At 41.7% G+C, this 20,763-nt stretch overlaps 1 protein-coding gene across 1 annotated transcript in view; it reads right to left on the reverse strand.

Annotated features, from left to right (window-relative positions):
- The window catches only part of PPP6R3 (protein phosphatase 6 regulatory subunit 3), a 75,895-nt gene that overhangs the window by 38,184 nt on the left and 16,948 nt on the right, over positions 1–20,763 (reverse strand). The window contains exons 3-9 of the mRNA XM_054724646.1: positions 18,882–19,068; positions 15,582–15,719; positions 13,091–13,156; positions 10,925–11,037; positions 6,263–6,376; positions 4,253–4,382; positions 1,470–1,622 (exon numbers count right to left, since the gene is read on the reverse strand). Of these exons, the coding sequence (XP_054580621.1) occupies positions 1,470–1,622; positions 4,253–4,382; positions 6,263–6,376; positions 10,925–11,037; positions 13,091–13,156; positions 15,582–15,719; positions 18,882–19,068 (901 nt within the window). The remainder of the gene's footprint in view (positions 1–1,469; positions 1,623–4,252; positions 4,383–6,262; positions 6,377–10,924; positions 11,038–13,090; positions 13,157–15,581; positions 15,720–18,881; positions 19,069–20,763) is intronic.

Consider the following 20,763-nt stretch of genomic DNA (forward strand, 5'->3'; position numbering starts at 1 on the left):
TAAACTACTAAGATTAAAGACTAGTAATTGATGACTTTAGGGCAGTGATGGCGAACCTATGACACGCGTGTCAGCACTGACACACGTAGCCATTTCTGATGACACGCAGCCACTGAGGCGGCCGCATGCCGAGGATGAAACATTTGCTGCTCCTGAGGATGAAACATTTGCGAAATAATGTTTTTTCCTCAAAGTGACACACTACCCGAGTTATGCTCAGTTTTTTGGCGAAGTTTGACACACCAAGCTCAAAAGGTTGCCCATCACTGCTTTAGGGAGACTCAGAGGCAGGAGTAGAAAGGTATATTCCTCAAGTTTTACATTCTATTCAGAGAGTAGGGCAAATGCTATGCCCCCCAGGGCAACAATTATGCTACCAAACGAACTATTATCCTTTCACATTTCACCTTTATCCAAAATGTTCCTGCTCTTTATGCCCTACACTGACATGTCATTTAACCAAAGCTGAACTTAAAGTATCTCAGTGACGCTAGCAAGCACATGGTATAGTTGAAAACCATGCATGGGTTTGCAACTGGATGTGAATTCAAATCTGGCTCCACCATGAACAGTATGAATGCATCTCTTTTCTGGGAATGATCTGAAAGACAGTCTCTCTCTCTCTCTCTCTCTCTCTCTCTCTCTCTCTCTCTGGAATGATCTGAAAGACAGTCTCTCTCTCTCTCTCTCTCTCTCTCTCTCTCTCTCTCTCTCTCTCTCTCTCTCAGTGTTTGATGTTCAAGATCACATGAGCACAAAGTAAGTGCACATTCTAACGTGCACTGCTTTCATGTAGTGATCAAACACCCACACATCCTCCTGTGAAACAACCTTAAACTCCCCAAATGGACAGTGTGATGGTACCTTGTGAAACCTGCTAAGTGTTAACCTCATACCTTCTGGATGGTGGGGCAGGACAAAGCAAGCATGGGGCCCATGGATTCTAAGCACAAACTTTGAAACTGGGGAGTTCATTCCTGGGCTCTTCCTTTTCCCCTGTCACTGACAAGCAGACTCACAGCTGTTTCAAAGGGAAATTTTGGACTCAAATCAAAAGACCACATGGTGTCTCAGACATGATAAACAGATATATCTCCGTGGAAAGAAGATAAACACTTGCCCCTTTGCTAACAATGAACAGAAAACAATGCTATAACCAGCAGTTATTCACTGTTCATACAATCTCCTGAAGAGGGTGACTAACCACAGGCGGAACTTCTTGGCAAAGTCTGTCTTCATCATCTCTGAAAGTCTCTAAAACAGTTTTCTTTACATAAATAACTACTGACAAGTTTAAAGCATTCAAATTTGATGATTAACTCAAGGCAAAAAAAAATTTCTAAGATCATTTACACGCAAGACCGAGAAAAGTCATTGACATGCATGGCAAATTTGTGAGGTTGTACCTTGAGTTATATGGCCATAAAATACCAAGGGCAAATGGAAGCATCTGTCCAGGAAAGTCTTACCAATATGACCCCAATACTGTTCAGCTCCATAAGGTCCCCATTGATACTGCTGGTGTTTGTTTGAAGCAGGCTGGATATCAACCGAATCACATTCAACCGGGTGTTGCCGACGGGAGGGTCCAGCACACCCCATGTCGTCTTCATCACACTTTTCTGAGGAAGAAAAAGCTCCCAATTAAAAGGCTTCCCAATGCAATCCACTTAGGTAAACAAACAGAAAGGGACAGGGTATGTGCTAACGATGAAACAGCAGGTAAACTAACACTGTCAACAATTTGGCCTGAATTCTACATATGAAGGAAAATTTACATCTTCAGGATATAATGAAGTAACCAAGAGGAAACAATCAAGCAACTTCCCTGGATCATTTTGTAAGAAACGAAGTGCCCCATTTTAACATTCTAACTGCCACAGAAAGAAAGCAGAAAGCTACGTGGGTCCCTAAAAACCAGTGCAGTATGTCAAACGTGACCAGAAACCAAGAGAAGTTACAAGTAGTCTGGGAACACAGCCCCTGCCCTTGCCAAATCTGCAATAAAGATGCACACTCAGAAGCGGCCTCTGGACCACAACCTTGAAACAACATCAACTCAAACCTGCTCTTGTCCATAAAAGGGAGTTCCTATCGTGTGAAGTCACGACAGGCACAGAACCTGTCAGAATCTCAAGTTCAGCTGTGTGGTCGTCCTTTCAGTGTCCCCTTCCCTGTCAGCACCCTCACCCCTTTCTGCTCCCCCGAGGCTTCAGGGGATTGGGAGGCTCACAGTTCTACTCTATGTACAACAGCTCTAATCATCAGATATTTTAAAAAGCTTCATGATCTACTCACACACCACACCAGACAGTAAAATCAGGACACACGGAACACACTCACTCCTCCAAATGAGACAATACCTCCCTTTGGATTGAGGTCAAGAAGAATACGCGCGTGAGACTCCCCATTAGATGCTGCCCTCGACGTCCCTCTGCAAGGAAGATGGGGAGGCCGTCTACGTTAACTGGTCAGGGCCTTTCATCATGCACCCTCTTCTCTCTCATCCTTCTTCCTCTTCCAGCTTCCACTTGTGATGTTCTCTCCTCTCCTCCTAAGTAAATCCTTTTTCTTCCTTACTCTCCCTCTTCTTCTGCCTAGGTCTGGCATGAGGGATGCCACTGACAGTTAAATATTCAATACCAACACGGGCACTTTTCCTGAAAGAACGCCAAGCACTCTGGCCGGAATCCCATGCAGGCTGAATGCAGGGAAGACAGAATGGAGGAGGCGGGAACACACTTGATCACTGTAGCATCAGCCATCTGAAGAGATCATCCAGAAGCTGAACTACTCTTCCTTGATAATAGACAAAGTATCCTGGGTTCCCACTCCACAAAATGGCTAAATAAACAGAAAACATTTCATTTTGAACGAAGAAACTAGCATACTAAACCTAAATCCCCAGTAGCTCACACAGTAGATACCACCAAGGTTCCAGCTACAATGTCTAGGACACTGAATCCAGTGACACAGGGCTGAAGGAAAAGGAACACATAAGAGCTGGTGCTGGCAGAACTCTCCAGAACTGAGTCTTCCACCCTCCAGATGCCAGAGAGAGAGCCTCCTACACTAATCTACACCTGTGCACCATTGCGCAGGCAGGGGCTGGAGCGATAAAACCACTGGGGCCTGGGGACCCTGGACTCGTTGTGCAGGTCTTCATTGCCTATTCTCAGTGCTCTCTCTCATGGCCTGCCCGAGTAAACAGTCATTTTTACATCAGCACACACATGCTCCCTGCGGAAAATCTTGGGCTCCAAGTCACATTCAACTGACAGCTTCTTAAATAAGCATCTGTCCATTAGCTGCTCCACTGCTCCAACTCTGAATAAGACAACTCCACTTCCAAGATCAATTCCTGAAAGATTTACTTTACCTCAAAAATGTGAAAATAATATGCTATGAGAAGAAAAGTATTCATTTTATGGGCATATAAGTAACCAGAGTTTATAAAAAGAGTAAGTTTCCTAAGCAGGTAAAAAATTAATTTTAATTATACACATTTGTTAATTTAGACACTATCCTATATAATAAAAGTCTAATATGCAAATCGACCAAAAGGCGGAATGACCAGTCGCTATGACGCACACTGACCACCAGGGGGTAGACACTCAACGCAGGAGCTGCCTCCTGGTGGTCAGTGCGCTCCCACAGGGGGAGCACCGCTCAGCCAGAAGCCGGGCTTATGGCGAGCACAGCGGCAGTGGCGGGAGCCTTCTCCCGCCTCCGTGGCAGTCGGACATCCCCCCGAGGGCTCCCAGACTGCGAGATGGTGCAGGCCATGAATTTCGTGCACTGGGCCTCTAGTCTATATATTTATAAAAGCCTAATATACAAAGTGTCCCCTCGGGAGTTCGATCGCTCGCTATGATGTGTGCTACCAGGGGGCAGCATAAAACAAAGGCAGGCCCCGGCCCACAGTTGGCAGCCACTAGGGATCCTACCCGTGCATGAATTTCATGCACTGGGCCTCTAGTATATAGATAAAAGCCAATTAAAAACTAGCTCAAAAGCAATAAAGACAACTGGCAGTGTACTTGTAACATATTTTGTACATGCTGGTCACAGCCAGTTCTATTACTTAGAAGGTTCATACTTTTTCTAACAACTGTTTAATCAAATTGTTAAGCTGGCCAGATGTTTAACCCTTTGCACTCACTTGCTTTTTTCTCGATTCCTTTATTCTAATGCTAACCGTGTCGAGTCACACTCGACATCCGAGTGCAAAAGGTTAAGATAGCTGCCCTACCTTGGGTGGCTCAAGCAGGAGTTCATGAAAAGATCCAAGTCTTCCTCGGATGGCTTCTAAAACACTCTTGTTGACCAAACAAGCTGAATGACTCATGCCTGGTGGACAGATCTCTATATGGCCTTCAAATCTTAAAATAAAGCAAGTTAATTATACTTATTACAATTTCAGAACAAATCACGGTGTTCCCTATCAGCATGTAGATATGTACACAACAGCTATATAAACATGTAATAATTCGACAGGGACCAACGGACACAACCTGAAATCCAGAGGCCCAGAGAGTCGGGTGGGAAATTGTATGTGATTTCTTCCCATTCACTTGAACCACCAATCTCCTTGTACCTGTTATCCACCTCACTTGTCCTTGCTGGGAACTATCAACCCCCTCCCAGAAGAGGAGGTATAGGCCCCGCCCTAACCCCAGAGTATCTGGCTTTTCCTCTTTCCTTACCATTCAGATTCTATTGGACTAAGGGGTGGTCACTCAGAAGTGGAGGGATATTGACTATCACCTCCTTGTCCTCCAGAGCCCACCTGGAGAGAAGACTCCTTACCCTTTGGCCTGATCCTGGCAGCCTGGCCCTGGGCAGGTCACACAGCTTGTGGATTAGCTGGTTTTGTTACACTACTAGCAGTTCTCTAGCCAGAAAATATGGAAAGCAGGAGCTCTGACCCCTTAAGTACAGGGCATACCACACTGCCTACCATTTGGGATGTAGGTAACAGGCCTGCATTTATTCTAGTTTTTCTTGGCTAATCAACATGGTTTCCTATTTAAAAGGCTTAAATTACCCCTCTCCCGAAAGCTCAATCAATACTCATTATAAGCCACTCCTACAAGAAGACTTATGAATGCAATGAGACTCCCAAATCCCAATGGGCAGGACGGAGCCCAAGTGGAGAGAAAGGACATCAGGAAGAAGGGGCCTAAAACTACAGGGATGCCGTTCAAATGAAAAGTTATATCTGGAAGTGGTGTCAACTGAACATCAGTGCAAACCAGTGGTTAATAATGTCATTGCTGGAGTTGTGCCCAAGTCCTGGCTCTTCTCTTCCCAGTTATTTGTTCAAATGTGGAAAGTGGGCTTACTCAACGTCTCTCCCAAGACTGCCGTGAGGATCATGCTAATGCAGACACAGAACTGAACACTGCCTGGCACACAGCTAACTTCTAGAGTGATTATTATGACGATTACTTGAAAATATTCCACATGTGGAAGTGATTTCTAACTGCAAGAGCTACATGGGACAGCATTCAGAAACTCAATTATTGGAAAGGGAGGAAGGGAAACAGATTACAGTGCTTTTGGATGTGTAGGGAGGTTTAATAATTTATGTGGCCAAATATAGCTTTTTTCATTACAGTTTCTGTCTAAAGAGAAATGCTTAAAAGTTCTTCACAATTCCATAATTCTTTTGAATGTTTGCATACTTTTCCTCTAGTGTTTTTAATTTAATTCAACTGGAATTCATTTTTATGTAAAATAGGTATAGACATATTTTTCCCCAAGTGGTGAGTCACTTCCTAAGCCATATTTATAGAACAACCACCTTTCCTGCTTAAGTGAAAACAAAACAAAACAAAACAAAAAAACCCATAAACTTAATCATGCATATAAACTTTATCACAAATACTAGTATCACGCTGCCCTATATTATTTCATCAATGATGCATTGTAATATGCAGGAGACAACTTATCTCAATCACTGGTCTTGCTCAAAATTCCTTGGCTAGTCTTACATTTTTGTAAGTACTACAAAACCCAAATGTCCAGAATCCAAATACTGCCAATAAAGAGTATTCACCAAATGATATTTTTCAACTGCATCCCTATGTATTGCATTCACATAAGACTTATTTATAGTTTATACAGCAGAAAAAGATTCAGCACCTGAAATTCAAGGGCATGATATTGTAGCTTATAACCAACAACTCAACTCTTAGCTTTTAAAAAATCTCAAAGCAAAACTAAATGGCATTTTGTAAGATATAAAAGAAAAGCTTACGTTGGTCGTCGTGTCTCAAGTAATGTCAGCAGTATCTGTATTGCACTGACTATAGCTGATTCATTTTTATCCTTGTGGAATATATTTGATAGAAGCTGCTCTATAATTTCTTGCCTAGGGAAACAAATCAACAGTCAAGTATTAATTGTAACATCATTCACCAATAACAACTTCAGAGAAAAAGGTCATGGTACCAGTGAGACAAATATACAAGAATTCACTGTCACTTGTGCATGTTTGTTTCACTCAACAGTATTTTCTTTTCATACATTTATTAAAGTAGGCAAGTGATCCTGCTTACAATAAATGTAACTCTCCATATATATATTGCTCCCCTCCTTCCCTCTACAAAATCATCTGGGCCCTGCTTCCTTTTGCCAAACTTGTTGAGAGCCAACAAATATTTCAAGACTGGACATCACCTCCCACTCAGACCAGAGTGGTGGTGGTGGTGGTGGTGGCAGTAGCTGGGGGGTGGGGTGGGCTAGTAAGACCTAGAACCCTTCACCCCCACAAAAAAAGGGAAATTTTAAAAAAGGCTAATTAGAAGCTACAAAGGCATTAATGTATAATTAACATCTAAAACAGGTAAAAGAGAACATCAATTATTGCCTTTTACTCTACACTTAAAATTTCATAAATCAAAATAAAGTGGTAGCAGTGAAATGGGTCTGACTGAACTATTGCCCCAAAAGAATTTTCTGCAGGCGCTTCCTATTACAGCTCTCTTGCACACAGGCAAGGTCACAGTTAAAATGTAAGGTAACCTGCTAGGAAAAATTTACATGGATTTTCTCAAGGAAAGCCTCCATTGTTTAGGATCTCAGTAATTTTCAGAATCCATGTGGATTAAGGAAGGAACTGGGCTGCCCCGCGGCTCACACTAGTCATCCCAAGGCACAGCTGTGCTCACTGTATCCTAACACCAGGTCCCTTGCCAGCCTAGGGCAGCGAGGAGGAGAGCATCTCTTTTCACTTGAGGGAAGCAAATAAAACTGGTATCTAAACTAACTCAGGATTCCCCTGCAGGTAGTAGCGTTCAGGTACTCCCACACCTGCACTAAAATCACTCGAGACCTCTACCTAAAACAGCACTGTAACAGTCACCCAGCACGGCAGTCTACAGGGTAAATAGGAGTTTAGGCCTGGGACTGCGCTCTGGAGGACAGTGTTGTTGTTTTTACAGAAAATATGTATATTCTTCAAATAGCAACCTCAGGGGTACTGAAGGAAAAGGGGTGCCGACAGTGTCAGACTACAGGTGTCCACCTTACTTACCAGGGAGCACTGTCATACTTTCATCAACACTGTGCCTGAACGAGCGGCTAACGAAGAGGCCCTCACTGTTTCATGGCTGCACCAAATTCCATCTCTACTACATCCAAAAGGCATTCTACTAACGGGCAAAACGGACATACTAACCTGCAAACACTTGATGGTCAAGATGTAACATAGTAGCTGAGCCATATTCTGAGTCTTATCTAAACATACAAGTATCACTGAATACAGATTTCAAAATCATAAACCAAGGGACTGAGCTTACCAAATAGGATAAAAGGAATGTCTTCATATTCTTTAATAAGGTGTTTATTTACACATGAGAGAAAAGATATTCATTTTTACATTAAAAAGCAAACAAACTGCAGTTCCTGGATGAGCATCAGTGGAACTAATGGTATGAGCTGTCTGGTGCATGAAGCATTCCAGGGTCTTTACCCATGTATTTGAGACAACGGCTCACTTCTGTTTTGTTTTTTCTATGGGCAGGCAGAGGAAAGACTTCTATACAACTACTGGCTGAACAGGAATCAAACTCCAACTCATTCCAAGTTCATTAGTATTAAGAATTAAGAGCTGTACAGTCCAACCCTCTCTAACACAACTATCTTTCAAGGAATTTTTGAACTTGAGAAAATTTTCCAGATCCACTAAATTGAATACATCACTTTAAGCCCAGATTGCTTCCCAAGCTAATATTCATTATCTAACACTTGAACCCACTTTTTAGAGACCTTTTGGTACCCCTACCCATCTTTATCATTCTCTTTAACTTTAGCTCATTTCAAACTTTTCCTTTAATGCTAACTTATATTCATACATATGGTGTGCGCGCGCGCACACACAGTGCTACCCAACCTATGAGTTGTTTGGCATAATAATATAAAGATTAGGTAATCTGTTTACTACGTATTGTCAGTAGATTGTCCTAATATTTATATTTCTACATAATAATTTATCAAATATGTAAAAAAGACCTATTATGATTAATAAGCTTACTAGGTTCACAGAAAGAAGCCTTTTGTCTCTGTGTATTTTCTCAATCAACAGATACTAAAAGAACCACCATAATGCAGGAGTATGTCTGATATTTAAGGGGGTTGGTTCTCATTCTCAAGAAGAGTGTGGGAAGCAGAGGAAGTGTCCCTGCTGCTAAGTGCAGGGAAGGTTTAACTCAGTGACATAGTGGGACCCCCGACTCATCAGATCCATGTATTTGAAGAAACCTACTCCAACTAAAATTTAATGGTATGAATTCTGAGAATGTACCTGTCTGCATCAAAAGATAGTTGCCTGATCCAGAACTAAAGACACAGCCTGAAAAGTAACAGCTAGTACACAGAGGCTCCAGTGGCTAGATCCCCCATTTGGTTCAAGCAGAGTTGTGTGAACAGAGGACTGAAGCGGCGTTAAAGAACTCAGTGATTACTAGTGATCAGTCTGACATTCAGAGTGAACTTGTGATGTCCAAACAGGAGCCATTCACCACATGTGGTCACTGAACACTCAAAATGTAACTAGTCTAAATTGATCTGTCTTAAGTGTAAAACATGTTGGATTTCCAAAACTTTATATATAGTCTATATTTATATAAAAAAAAGAGAAGACTACAGTATACAGTCGTCCCTCAGTATCCAAGGATTCCAGGATCTCGAGGATACCAAAACCCAAGGACACTCAAGTCCCTTATATAAAATTGTGTAGAGTATTTGCATATAACCTACATACATCCTCCTGTATACTTTACATCTCCAGATTATTTATAATAACTAATACAACGTGAATGCTCCATAAATCATCGTTTCACTATATTGTTTAGGGAATAATGACAAGGAAAACAAGTCTACACGTTTAGTAGATAGGCCACGTCAGCAACATCGTAACTTTCTCCCCCCTAATATTTTTGATGCATGGGTGGTTGAACCCACAGGGAATCTGCAGATATGGAAAACTAACTGTAGGCTCAGTAACAGTTTTCTAAGATGAGAATATGTTGAAATATTATTTTTAACCTATTAAATACATTATTTAAATTAACTTCACCTATTTTTTTTTTACTTTAATGTAACTAATAGAAATTTTTAAATTACATGCAGCTTTTATTATGTTTCTCTTGGACAGTGTTGTCATGAACCATATGAAATAGTTGCTATTCAATATTTTTTAATCTACTCAAATGGCAGTTTTATATGATTCAAAGAATATTGCAATTATTAGTATCTGAACATGAAATGTCTTACATGTTATAAAAGGAGTGCATATGCCGTAATGCCAAGAACTACTGAATGGGGCAGGTAAAATGACATTTTACTCAAAAGCGAGTAATCTCTTTAAGTATTGCTACTTGAGAGAGCTAGTCAACTCCTCCCATTCTATCACACACTCTGGGAATTACAACTTTATTTCTCAGAAGACAGAGTTTAAAACAAGATACCTTGCCTCGAATTTGTTCCTTGCTTGGGTCAAACTTGCCAAGTAAATAATACATACACATGTTTATTTTAATAAAAGGCCTTCCAAGGTGTTAAGCCAAAAGATGCAAATGAGCCTCACTATACAGGAGGATTGAAACAGGACTGACAAAGTCACTAAAAAGAAGGAGAGTAGCAGTAAGTTGAAACAAAACAGCCTTTCATACTTAACAATGCTACCTTTCCAACTAACCATCTAAATGGGGAAATGCCTAGTTTTTCTTTATTAAAATACTTTCAGCTGCATGGATGCAGGTCAAACATATGCCCGTATTTAATGGTCAGGACTCTTTCTGAAAACGTGTGAATCTGGAAAAACCTAGTACACGCAGGGTGGCCACTCACAATTTCAAAACAGCACACCACCCCCAGCTGTTTTCTGAAACCTGAACATGACATGGCTGCTCATTTAAGAATTTTCTAAAAAGGGCAGACGCCAGTACAAAGAAATGAAACATACATGACATGTATCCCCTTCAAATCAGGTCTGATAGGGTTGCCCTTAGTCAGCTATAAAAGGAGAGTAAACCCTAAAAAGGGCTTCTGATAAAATTACTCACTAAAATAGGTCAAATTAGTGCATTCATAAGAAATTCTCCATCAAAACTCGTGGAGACTGTGAGTACAGTTATGATGTGGCTACGCCATCTTACAATGGCTTTAAAGAATTCTAGTTTGAACTTTGAAAAGTTCAGAGTCTACATATAAATGTCATTTACTTACATTCTTACCCTCTGGGTCTCTACTGGGAATTACCAATGGCTGGGATCAGACAAGCAATTTTCCTACCTTCTCACCCACCCAAAATAGTATTTTCCATGGACGTGATTCCCAACACTTACCAATCTCATAATGGCAACACATCAAATAGCATCAATATGAACAAAGGACAAAAACTGAACTTTAAACATACTTTTCTAGAGTGGCAAGCAGAGGATCTGGCTCTGGACTGTTCTGAATTTGTAACATCTGGTCTCTGCTCAGGCGAACAATTTCACAAAGTGACTGTGATGCATTTGAATGCCGCTAAAGGAAAAAAGTACAATTTTAACTATAAAACATGTCAAAAGTCAAATTTATAAAAAGTTAGGAAGGAAACTGCTTAAGATATGACACAAATTAACACTGGCCATAAGATGCAGTGAGTAAAAAGTCAAGCTCAAAATAAATAACATATGGAAAAAGCATGAGTTTTTTATTCTGCCAAGCTAATGAGCTTGACTTAACAATACTGCACAGTACATGTTGCTATTTGTGGGGAGAGGTGATAGAATTTTTGGAAAGGAAAAGCTACTACAACTGCATTCTTGAAAAAAAAAAAAAAAAAACCACCCCAAAACATATACTTTTATTAGCATTAAAAAAAAAAGCAAATACAGCTTTAAGGACTATACCAATGGGTAAAAAATATTACACTTATCCCAACTGTATAGTGTATTTACCTTACAGGAACACACTAAAATCTCAGTGCCCAAAGACTGAGCATCACCTGCAGTACAGGTAGAACAATGATATTCCAGCATAGATGACACATGCACCGGGATATCAAAATCCACTGACTGGAATCAGGAGCCTAACATTTCCTTAATAAATATAAATCGGGCAGTACAATTTTAGCATGTAATTTATCATTTAATACAGAAATATCAATAGGACTGTCCCAAAGGGTGAAATTAACTTTCTTGCAAGTCAAGTAGGGAAGGTGCTGATGCCCCAAACACTTTGTCCTTTGGAAAAAACCTGCTGCAGAACGGGGCTTCTCCTTTGATTTCGCCTGGACCCTGCAGTTAGGTATAACATCCTGTTGAACCATCAAGTTCTTCTGCTCAAGAACCTGAACCTAGTGAGGAGCAAGTCTGGTCCACAGCCATACGCTCCTGTGAATGGGCAGACCATGCTCCTGCCATCACTTTCCATATACCCATCGCATGGAACCACCTACCATCTACCTCCCAAGCCACAGGAGGGAAGATTACCTCCCTTAGACTCAAGGCTTCTTCTAAGCAGGGTCCTCACACTTGGGCACCTGACACACTGGAATGTGTCCTCAATGTCAACAGTAACAATAATACACTGCCCCCAAAAGAATGATGGAGAATCAACAACCCCTTTAATAGTTAGCTCTTCTCTTTTTTCTTTCTTTTATATTTTTTTAAGCCTATTTAGATAAACTCCAGGTACGAAGTTTTGAAACGGACTAGAGTGAAGGGGAGGGGCTAGGTTCATCTTAATCGAAAACAGGCCTTCATGAGAACACACCCTTTGGTGACACAGCTCCTTCTTTTGCACTCTCCTGTCTAACCAGCAGCCTAAGGGTTCAGGAGGTGCCCCTGTGCCTCATGATATATCCTGCATCTTCTTGAAACCAACTCCTTCATAGAGACTAAGTTGAACAGCATGGAACTGTCATGTCTGTAGGTAGAAATGGCTGAATGCTGAAAATTCCACATGACTCAGGCCACTACTGAAGGTGGTAAGAGTAGCAGCAGAGAAGCATAGTGCTAGCCTCCTCGACACAGCCATACCAGCTGATCCCCGAGACCCCATCCTGACAGGCGGCCCCTCAGCAGAGCTCAATCTTCAAACTGCAAAGCAGTGTCAATCCTAATGCCAAGTCCATCTTCAGCACCCAGGACCAAGCCAAGCCTGCCAGAGCATAAAGTCCGGGCCAAGAAGGACAAGCACCAAGACCCCGTCACTCTAGGGATTCAACAGAGTCAACAGTGACCAAGGCCCTGACACAAATGCAGATGTGGCCATGTTATGTGCAAGCATGGACAGAGGTCTGTAACAAAGGCAAGCAGATTCAGCATGAAATCTGGGTGCTGGAAAGGAGAATGCTACAACCAGACTTTGCTGCTTTCCACACTTCTGGAAATTTTCTGGGTATCAGCAAAAAATATTAAGCATAGTATTTTTAAAGCCTTTAGTGTTTAGAAAATTGGCAACTTTAAGAATGCTAGGTTATCACTGTTCTACCTGCCCTCCATTTCACATTTCATGCAATTACGCTCTATGCCTAAATAAACATGGTTCTTTTTTAAAAAAAATCAGTTTACAGTCAGACAAGGGAACTTACATCTTCTTCTTGCGATGGATGAACTATTTCCACAAGCCTCTGGATAATTTTCTCCTCATTTAACCACTGTAAAACACATTGTAGAAGTGATCATAGCAATGCGTGGCTCTTGTTCAAGCCCCAATGAAGGTTAACATACTTGGAAATATCCATCACATTTTAAGTAGAATGTTACAGGTTTCTCTGGACTTTGAACACTACAGGAAATTAAAAGTCCCCCAAGGAAAACGCCAGTGAATATATCATTTTAACAGTAGCCAACAGTACTAAGTACTCCCCAACTTACAATGCCCACATAATGAAAATTCTATACGTCAGCTTCCTAGCCATGGGATAATTCACTGAGTACTAAAAGGGTCTGAACTTTGGTTACTGGAGGTTGGGGGATGGAATTCATACGTTTTCTATAAAAGAGTATTTACATTAGGAGAGCTTCAGAAAGACTGAGAAAAGCAATATTTAGTATTAAGCCTCTGGCTTAAAACACATTATGAACTTTTAGATTAAGAAGCCAAAACAATCACAGGAAACATGGGGGCGGGGAAGGGGGGCCTTGGTGGGGGCAGCACTACAGAAGCAGTTTATCTACCCTGTCATGTTAGCAAAGAGCTATTATCATGGCTATGAAAGTCTCTTCTTCAGCCACACATGAAATACTGCTGTGAATGAAAACATGAGATGAAAATAAGGAAGAATAAGTAAGAACTCAGCTTGTGTAATACCAGTTCCTCAAGGAACAGAAACACCATAATAAATGAGATGCTCAATACCTAGAAAGGACACCCCCCAAAAAAGGCTAAAGGAGATGGGGGGATAGCTAAATTTACTAAAGGTATAGAGAGAAACCCTAATACTGTCCATACTGTCCCCAGTTTCTTAAGGAGACATGCCAAAGGAAATGTGAACAATAGCTATTAGGGAGAACAAAGGTAGAGGCCCAACTTCACAGTTTAAACTCTGTTTTACGGTGTGCACAGGAATCACCCTCCCAGGGTCTTGTTCGGTGCAGATCTGACTCATCAGGGCAGGGCAAGACCCAAGTTTCTGGGTTTCTAACAAGCTCTCAGGTGATGTTTGGGACCACACCATGAGTAACTATGGTGTCTCCTAAAACAGAGGATGGTAATGCTTGTATAAAGGGGGTGGGGTGGAGGATTCTGACCATCACTCGTCAGTCCCCCACCCTACTGCCTTCATAGCTATTAACAAGTAGCTACATATCACGCACACTTTTTGACTGATCCCCCATAGTGGGCCCCCAAATAAAGTAAGTCATTTAGGAGTTTTTAGCTACCCTTTCCCTAAATTATGCCTTTACTAACTACCTGTCACTGTATCCCTCTAATTCCTTCTAAAAAACAATACTGAAAATTTACTCCTGTAATAATCCAAATATAAAGGTGACATTCCCCCTTGTCCTCAACAGTCTTCCCTGGAATCCTCAACCTTTCTTCACATATACAAAAACATACCTAAAAGGAACGAGTGTTCCAATTCAGGGCCCTTCCATGGGCAGGGCCCAAGACATTCCCTAGGTCCACCAACTGGTTTCCTCACAGGAGCACGGTTCTCAGTTTTCCTCTACCTTGTTCTACATATCCAGCCCCACGCCTATGCCCAGATCCTTCCATTCACACAAACACCCCACTTCTGCAGAGCATCCCCTTTCCTGGGGCATCACCTGACAAATGCTCCTGTCTCTCCTTTCATTAAAATTAGCATTCCCAATAAAACTCATTTCCAGAGAAAGAAAGAAGTTCTAAGATTCGAGGTTGAGTATTTAAGATGGAATGAACTAGGGAGTGGTTCTGGAAGAAGGTGAGGAAGAGAACAACAGGGAAGAGTCAGAAGACAAGAAGGCAAAGACAAAGGTCTATGGGAAACTTCAAGTTACTCACACCTCCCTCTTCCCACCCAAATCCTGCTCAAGAGGCACATATATCCTAAAATAATCATCTCCCCAAGTTTTTAAATATGTGCCCTTTTGGAAATAAGCTCCATTCTCCTTATCCCAGGCTCTTAGAAAGTTACTTCTGAAGCCTCATTCCCTGGAAATACAGATACCTCTTTTCAACTTGTAGAGATAACTCTGTGATATGACCATCTTCTCAAGAAAGAAGCCTCAAAGCATCTCAAATGGATGCAGCTCATAACAGTCATACTCCTGCTTTCACTACCTGGCCAGCTTTGAGACAAATCCTCAGCCCATTCTACCTTCTTACCCCACTGACAAACAAGCCAGCAAAGGACACAGAAGGCCCCACAAGGAAGCATCCCAGAAACCCAGGGGTGTGCACATCTGAAACCTTAATCCTGCAAAATCTGAATCTCTTCCTATCTCGGAACAACCTTCTTCCCCACCCTGGCCCCTACCCTCTAGTTTCCCAGATAACCTTCTACCAACCCGTGGAATCCCACCCCAGCAGACAGTGGCCTGTGGGTTCATGCGCCTCTCCTCACCCCAATCAAGGACAGTCATAATTCTACTCACATTCAGCACATCTTGCCTGGGCTGTGGAGGCTCGATGCATGTCAGGAGCCTAAGCAACAAGTCCATGATAGCTGAAGTTCCTATGTGCTTTATAATAAGGTCTACAAAATCACGTTTCTTCTTTAAGAAATCCACAATCTAGAGGAGAACAAACCAAAACTGAAAGACATGTAACCTGAGAACTAGAAATTTTAGAATGCTGCCAGTCCTGCCCCCACCAAAATCCTATCACCACTGTGAGTGGAGGAACAGCAAATGTTGAATTCATAACAAGATGTCAAGTTGGGAGGCCTGCTAATTGTTATGCTATTCAAAAACCCTTTGGGGGAAAAAACTCCCAAATTATCACATATTCCCTAATACAAACACACCATCACAGAATCTTTCATTTCTGTTCACTTTCATTAATTATAAATTCAGAGAAAGAGGATATACCATTTCAGTTTATGAACATAAAGAAAGTCCATTATTAGACTGTGCACTAAATTGCAGATACATATTTAAAATCCTAATTATACTCTAGCCAGTGAGAGAAAAAAATTCAAAACATTAAGATTTCTCTATCAGTCAAAGTGACTAACTCACCTGCTATAGAAACATCACGTGGATTTTATTTTAGCAATTCACCTGATCAGATTCACACAAGGAGAGTGACTGTGGCAGAGGCTGACAGTATACCGAGACCATGACGACAGAAATAAAGTTACATCCCTGCCACCTGGGTCTTTTCTGTACAGGAAGAAGAAGGAGACTGTTTTGTCCCATACTCCCTTGTGTACTTCTGGTTTCTGTCTGTGTGCAGGAACCATCTATTCACAAGTCCCAGAAGCAGCAGCCCAGCATGGCAGCTGCTCTAACATAGTCTCACTGAAATCTCTCAAGCCCCAGTGGTGGGGTTGCTTAACTCATGTTGCAGAAACCAAGGCTCAAGCGGCTGTCCTGAAATTTAAACTTAAGTTTATATGTCCCCAAAGCCATGATCCTGCTATTATCCCATGAGAAGTCTAACAGCCAACTAAACCTGCTTCACACACAGAACCAGGTCTAAGTGCAGGATTGACAACCCCATGTAGCTTCTCTAGACAATGATGTTAAATGTTGTAATAAATCTTCAAGAAGTCATACACACTGAATCCACTCACAATTGAATCACACAATAGTATTAAAAACACAGTTAAGGAGGGAGGAGGAAAAAGCACTAGATCTGGAACCCAAAGGCACAGCCAGGACAGCAATATGTCCTATACAGAGGATGACACTATTGATGTACTAAGTCATCCAACAATGAAGGTGCCCTACAACTGGACTTCATGCTCTACGAGCTAATAAATGTCTGTATCGGTTAAGCCAGGTGGAGCCTGATTTTTTTTTCCATTACTTAACAAGCTGCATATATCCTAACTAATTCATCATGTGATGGGAAATCTTTATTTACACTCATAATTCCCAAAAGGTTAGAGAGGTGCCGGTTTGACCCTTTTCCTGGCGCTAAAAGGCCAAAGGCTACAGAATCCACTTGTTTTCATTCAAGGAGCCCTGAACCAAGATGCACAATGAGCAGCAGTGACTGAGCCCTTTTCTCAGCATTTAATTGGCACATACCATCATCTTTACACAGATACTATATCTGACCTTGAAGACCAACACAAAAACTCAGAAAGCTCACAAATACTCAAGTGCATTTTCATTCATGACACTGAAAACCAGGACCTGTTTCAGTAGTCACTACAACAATCTGGAACTGACTAGTAATTTAGGCTGTGGAGTGACATGAACTTTCCTGTAACAGTCAGCAGTCCTATTATTTCTCATCAGAAGGCAGAAGACAGAAAGACAATCTATCAGAGCAATCATGATTTGGGGAAGATTCTCTAAGAAAAAAGAACCTCAATTCCAATACATTTAAGAAGGTAATCCTACTCAGCTAAGACATGAAAGAATGACCTCCTCTCTAAAATAAAACATGTATCCACTTCACCCTGGCACAGGATAGACACACTAGGCCTAAAATAGTTCCAGTCCCTCCACATGTACAGATAGCAAGGCGGATCCTGGAGCCTGCTTTCCTCCATGAAGGGTGCCAGGCCCGACAGGTTTGACTACCTGCAACCCAGTCATCACACCTCTGCTTGCTGCACTCTGGCAGGAATGACAGTTTGTACTTGGGCATCTGAGACTCGATGCTCCTTGGCTGCCTGTTTCTCTAAGTGGATCATAATCAATGGTCAGCAGACGCTTTTCACACCAATACTGATTAGAGCAGTGATTCTCAAACTGTAGCATGCATCAGTCATCTGGAACAGCGGTTGCCAAGCAGTGGTCCGTGGACCACTGGTGGTCCATGAGATCCGAAAGGTTGGCAACCGCTGGTTTAAGGAAACCTTTGGAACAGTGGTCGCCAACCGGTGGTCCGTGAGGCCCGAAAGGTTGGAGACCGCTGATCTGGAAGACTTGTTAAAATCCCAGATGGCTGAGCCCAACCCCCAGAGTCTGAGTCAGTATGTCTGGAGTGGGGCTCAAAAACTTGCATTTCTAACTAAGTCTCACAGGTACTCATGCTGCTGGTCCTGGGACCACACTTTTGAGAACCACTACATGCATGCAACTGATACTTGGAAAATAAATTTCCCAAGGACATCTGAATTATTTAAAAAGCAAACAAAGTGGGGTAGGAGGAGAACAAGAAGAAAAAGGAGGAGGAGAGGGGTGGGGGAGTTCCTGCCATAACAGTAAGGCATGAATTTCTGCCAATCGCTACAGCAGAGCTACATAACAGGTACATGACAGTCTATACCCAGATGTCTCAAGCGAAACTTTTTTTTTAGTAGAATCAAAATAGAAACAATCACATTTGTATAAACCAACAATCAATTACATTTATAAGAAAGCTTTTTTATTTAAGCTTCATTTGTAATCACCAGGGGGAAAAAACAATTGTTACTTCACCACAGTCACTAGGACTCCACTCACACACTCAACTGCTCAGTATGCACTGTCATGCCATCTTCACAAACAGATACTAGCGTTCTCATGCTTCTAGCTACTTGTCAAAAGAGAAAACCACAGACTACTAAAAAACCGAGATGTGAGGCACTTAGAAAAGAATGTAAAGTTAGAACATATTAATGTGTAAATCAATGTTAAGCCAGCAAACATTTAGAATGCTTAAGGTATAAAATATATTCTTTTATAAAAGCTGGACTTAGAGCACACTCAGAACACTGAAGCAACAAAATTACTGGGGATCATCTAAGAGTGATGATCAGCCCTAATACTTACCTTTTGGAAAACAATATTTACCTGTTCTGGTTTTCTGCTGATAAGAATACTTAGCACCTTGCTGAAGAAACTGGCAAGTAGTGGGTTCAAGGGGGAATCGTTTAGGAGGAAGCTATATAATTTCATTAGCAAGGATTCATCTTCTCCCAGTCTATCATTCATCTGGGAAACATCAGAAGTGAGCAACTCACAAGATATATTTGGATACCTAGAAGAATAGGATACTTGTTATCATCATCTACATTAACAGTTTAATTGCATAAAGTAACACACAAATCAGAAAGGCTTCCTAAAAGTTTGTGGGGGGAAAAATTATCTTCTGAGAATTACAAAATCATTTCAATCTATTCTGTCCAACCACTAAAGTGAATTTGCTATGTCTAAAATACTCTTCCTAAACCAAGCTTTAATAGAAATACATTTCCCCCAACAAAACTAGAACACACCTAGAACTCAGAGGAGCCAGGAGGAGAAGGGGTTAAGCTGCAGGGGCATGGCCTTCTCAGATGAGGCAAGATGTGACAGGTAAAAAGCCTTGGGCTGCAGTCATCAGTAGCTACTCTGGCACAGCTTATAGGACAACCAAGAGGGCCACTGGTTTCCAGGAAACTGCACACAGCACCTTGTACTGTACTCAAGACACATTTAGGTCCCTAGACTGGCCACTTCTAATTTCATATGGGTTACAAATGGTACTAGAAAGTTGTTTTGGGGGCTTCTCAAATGTTCAATCTATATTACATCTAAAGAGAATAAATATTCTAATATACTAGAGAACAGGGCATCTGCCTGAGTGAGCCAGGTGGGAAACTATATATAAAAAAACCGCACTCTTGCCCAAACCAATTTGGCTCAGTGGATAGAGCATAGACGTGCGGACTGAAAGGTCCTGGGTTCTATTCCAGTCAAGGGCACATGCTCAGGTTACGGGCTTGATCCCTAGTTGGGGGTCTGCAAGAGGCAGTTGATCAATGATTCCCTCTCATCATGGATGTTTTTCTCTCTCTCTCTCTCTCTCTCTCTCTGAAAAACAGGCAGTAGATCCATTTCCTGCACTCAGTTCTCTGACCACAATTTCTCATGCTTTCAGTAGCATTGGAGACTGCAAGGCCTGTGTAGACTGTACTCTCCCCAACCCACAGTTTACTTCTCTGTTCTTTATTCCTCCCTGTCAAGCAGCCAGGATCCAGAACCATCTAGTCATCAGAAATAGGAAGCTCAAATGCTGACCAGGACAGGGAAGTGACAGAACAGCCAGAAGCAGCTGTATGACAAAAGAGAGAGGTGAGGACTGGGGCTAGAATACACAAGCAAGTGGCTGCCTGTTTTGAGGCCCCTGCTGGAGAGGCCACTGGCATCAGACCAGAAAGCTGCAGCACCTGAGGGGGTCTGGCATGAGGTCAGAAGACTGAGCAATAGGAAAATGTCCCCAAATGAACCTTTGCAGGGAGAGAGAGAAAAAAAAACCCAAAAAACTAAAGAGACAATAGAACTGGAAGGTGCGTGGGCACAAAAATCACATTATCAAATAGCCACTTCTGGAGGCTTGTGGCTCAATCAAATTAAAACCTTCCTCACGTGTTGGCATATAGATGCCGTAACATAAAGTCGCCATTATGCTAGGGGAGTGGGGCAGGATTATCCAGTGATTACAAGCGTGACTTCTAGAGTCACATCATTGAGGTTAGGAATCTGTCTCCACCACTTATAATCTGTATCATGAGCAAGTTACTTAACCTCTCTGGGCCTCAGTTTCCAAGTCTTGTAATGTTAAGACAATAGTCCTTACTCCACTGGGGAGAATAATACATACAAAATACTGAGAAGAAAGGCTTAGAGTAAATGAGTGTTAGCTGTTTTTATTCCTTCTTATTTTCTACTTTATAGAAGAGCTGAAATGCTG

Source organism: Eptesicus fuscus, chromosome 13 (genome assembly GCF_027574615.1).
Source record: "Eptesicus fuscus isolate TK198812 chromosome 13, DD_ASM_mEF_20220401, whole genome shotgun sequence".
Taxonomy (NCBI): Eukaryota; Metazoa; Chordata; class Mammalia; order Chiroptera; family Vespertilionidae; genus Eptesicus; species Eptesicus fuscus.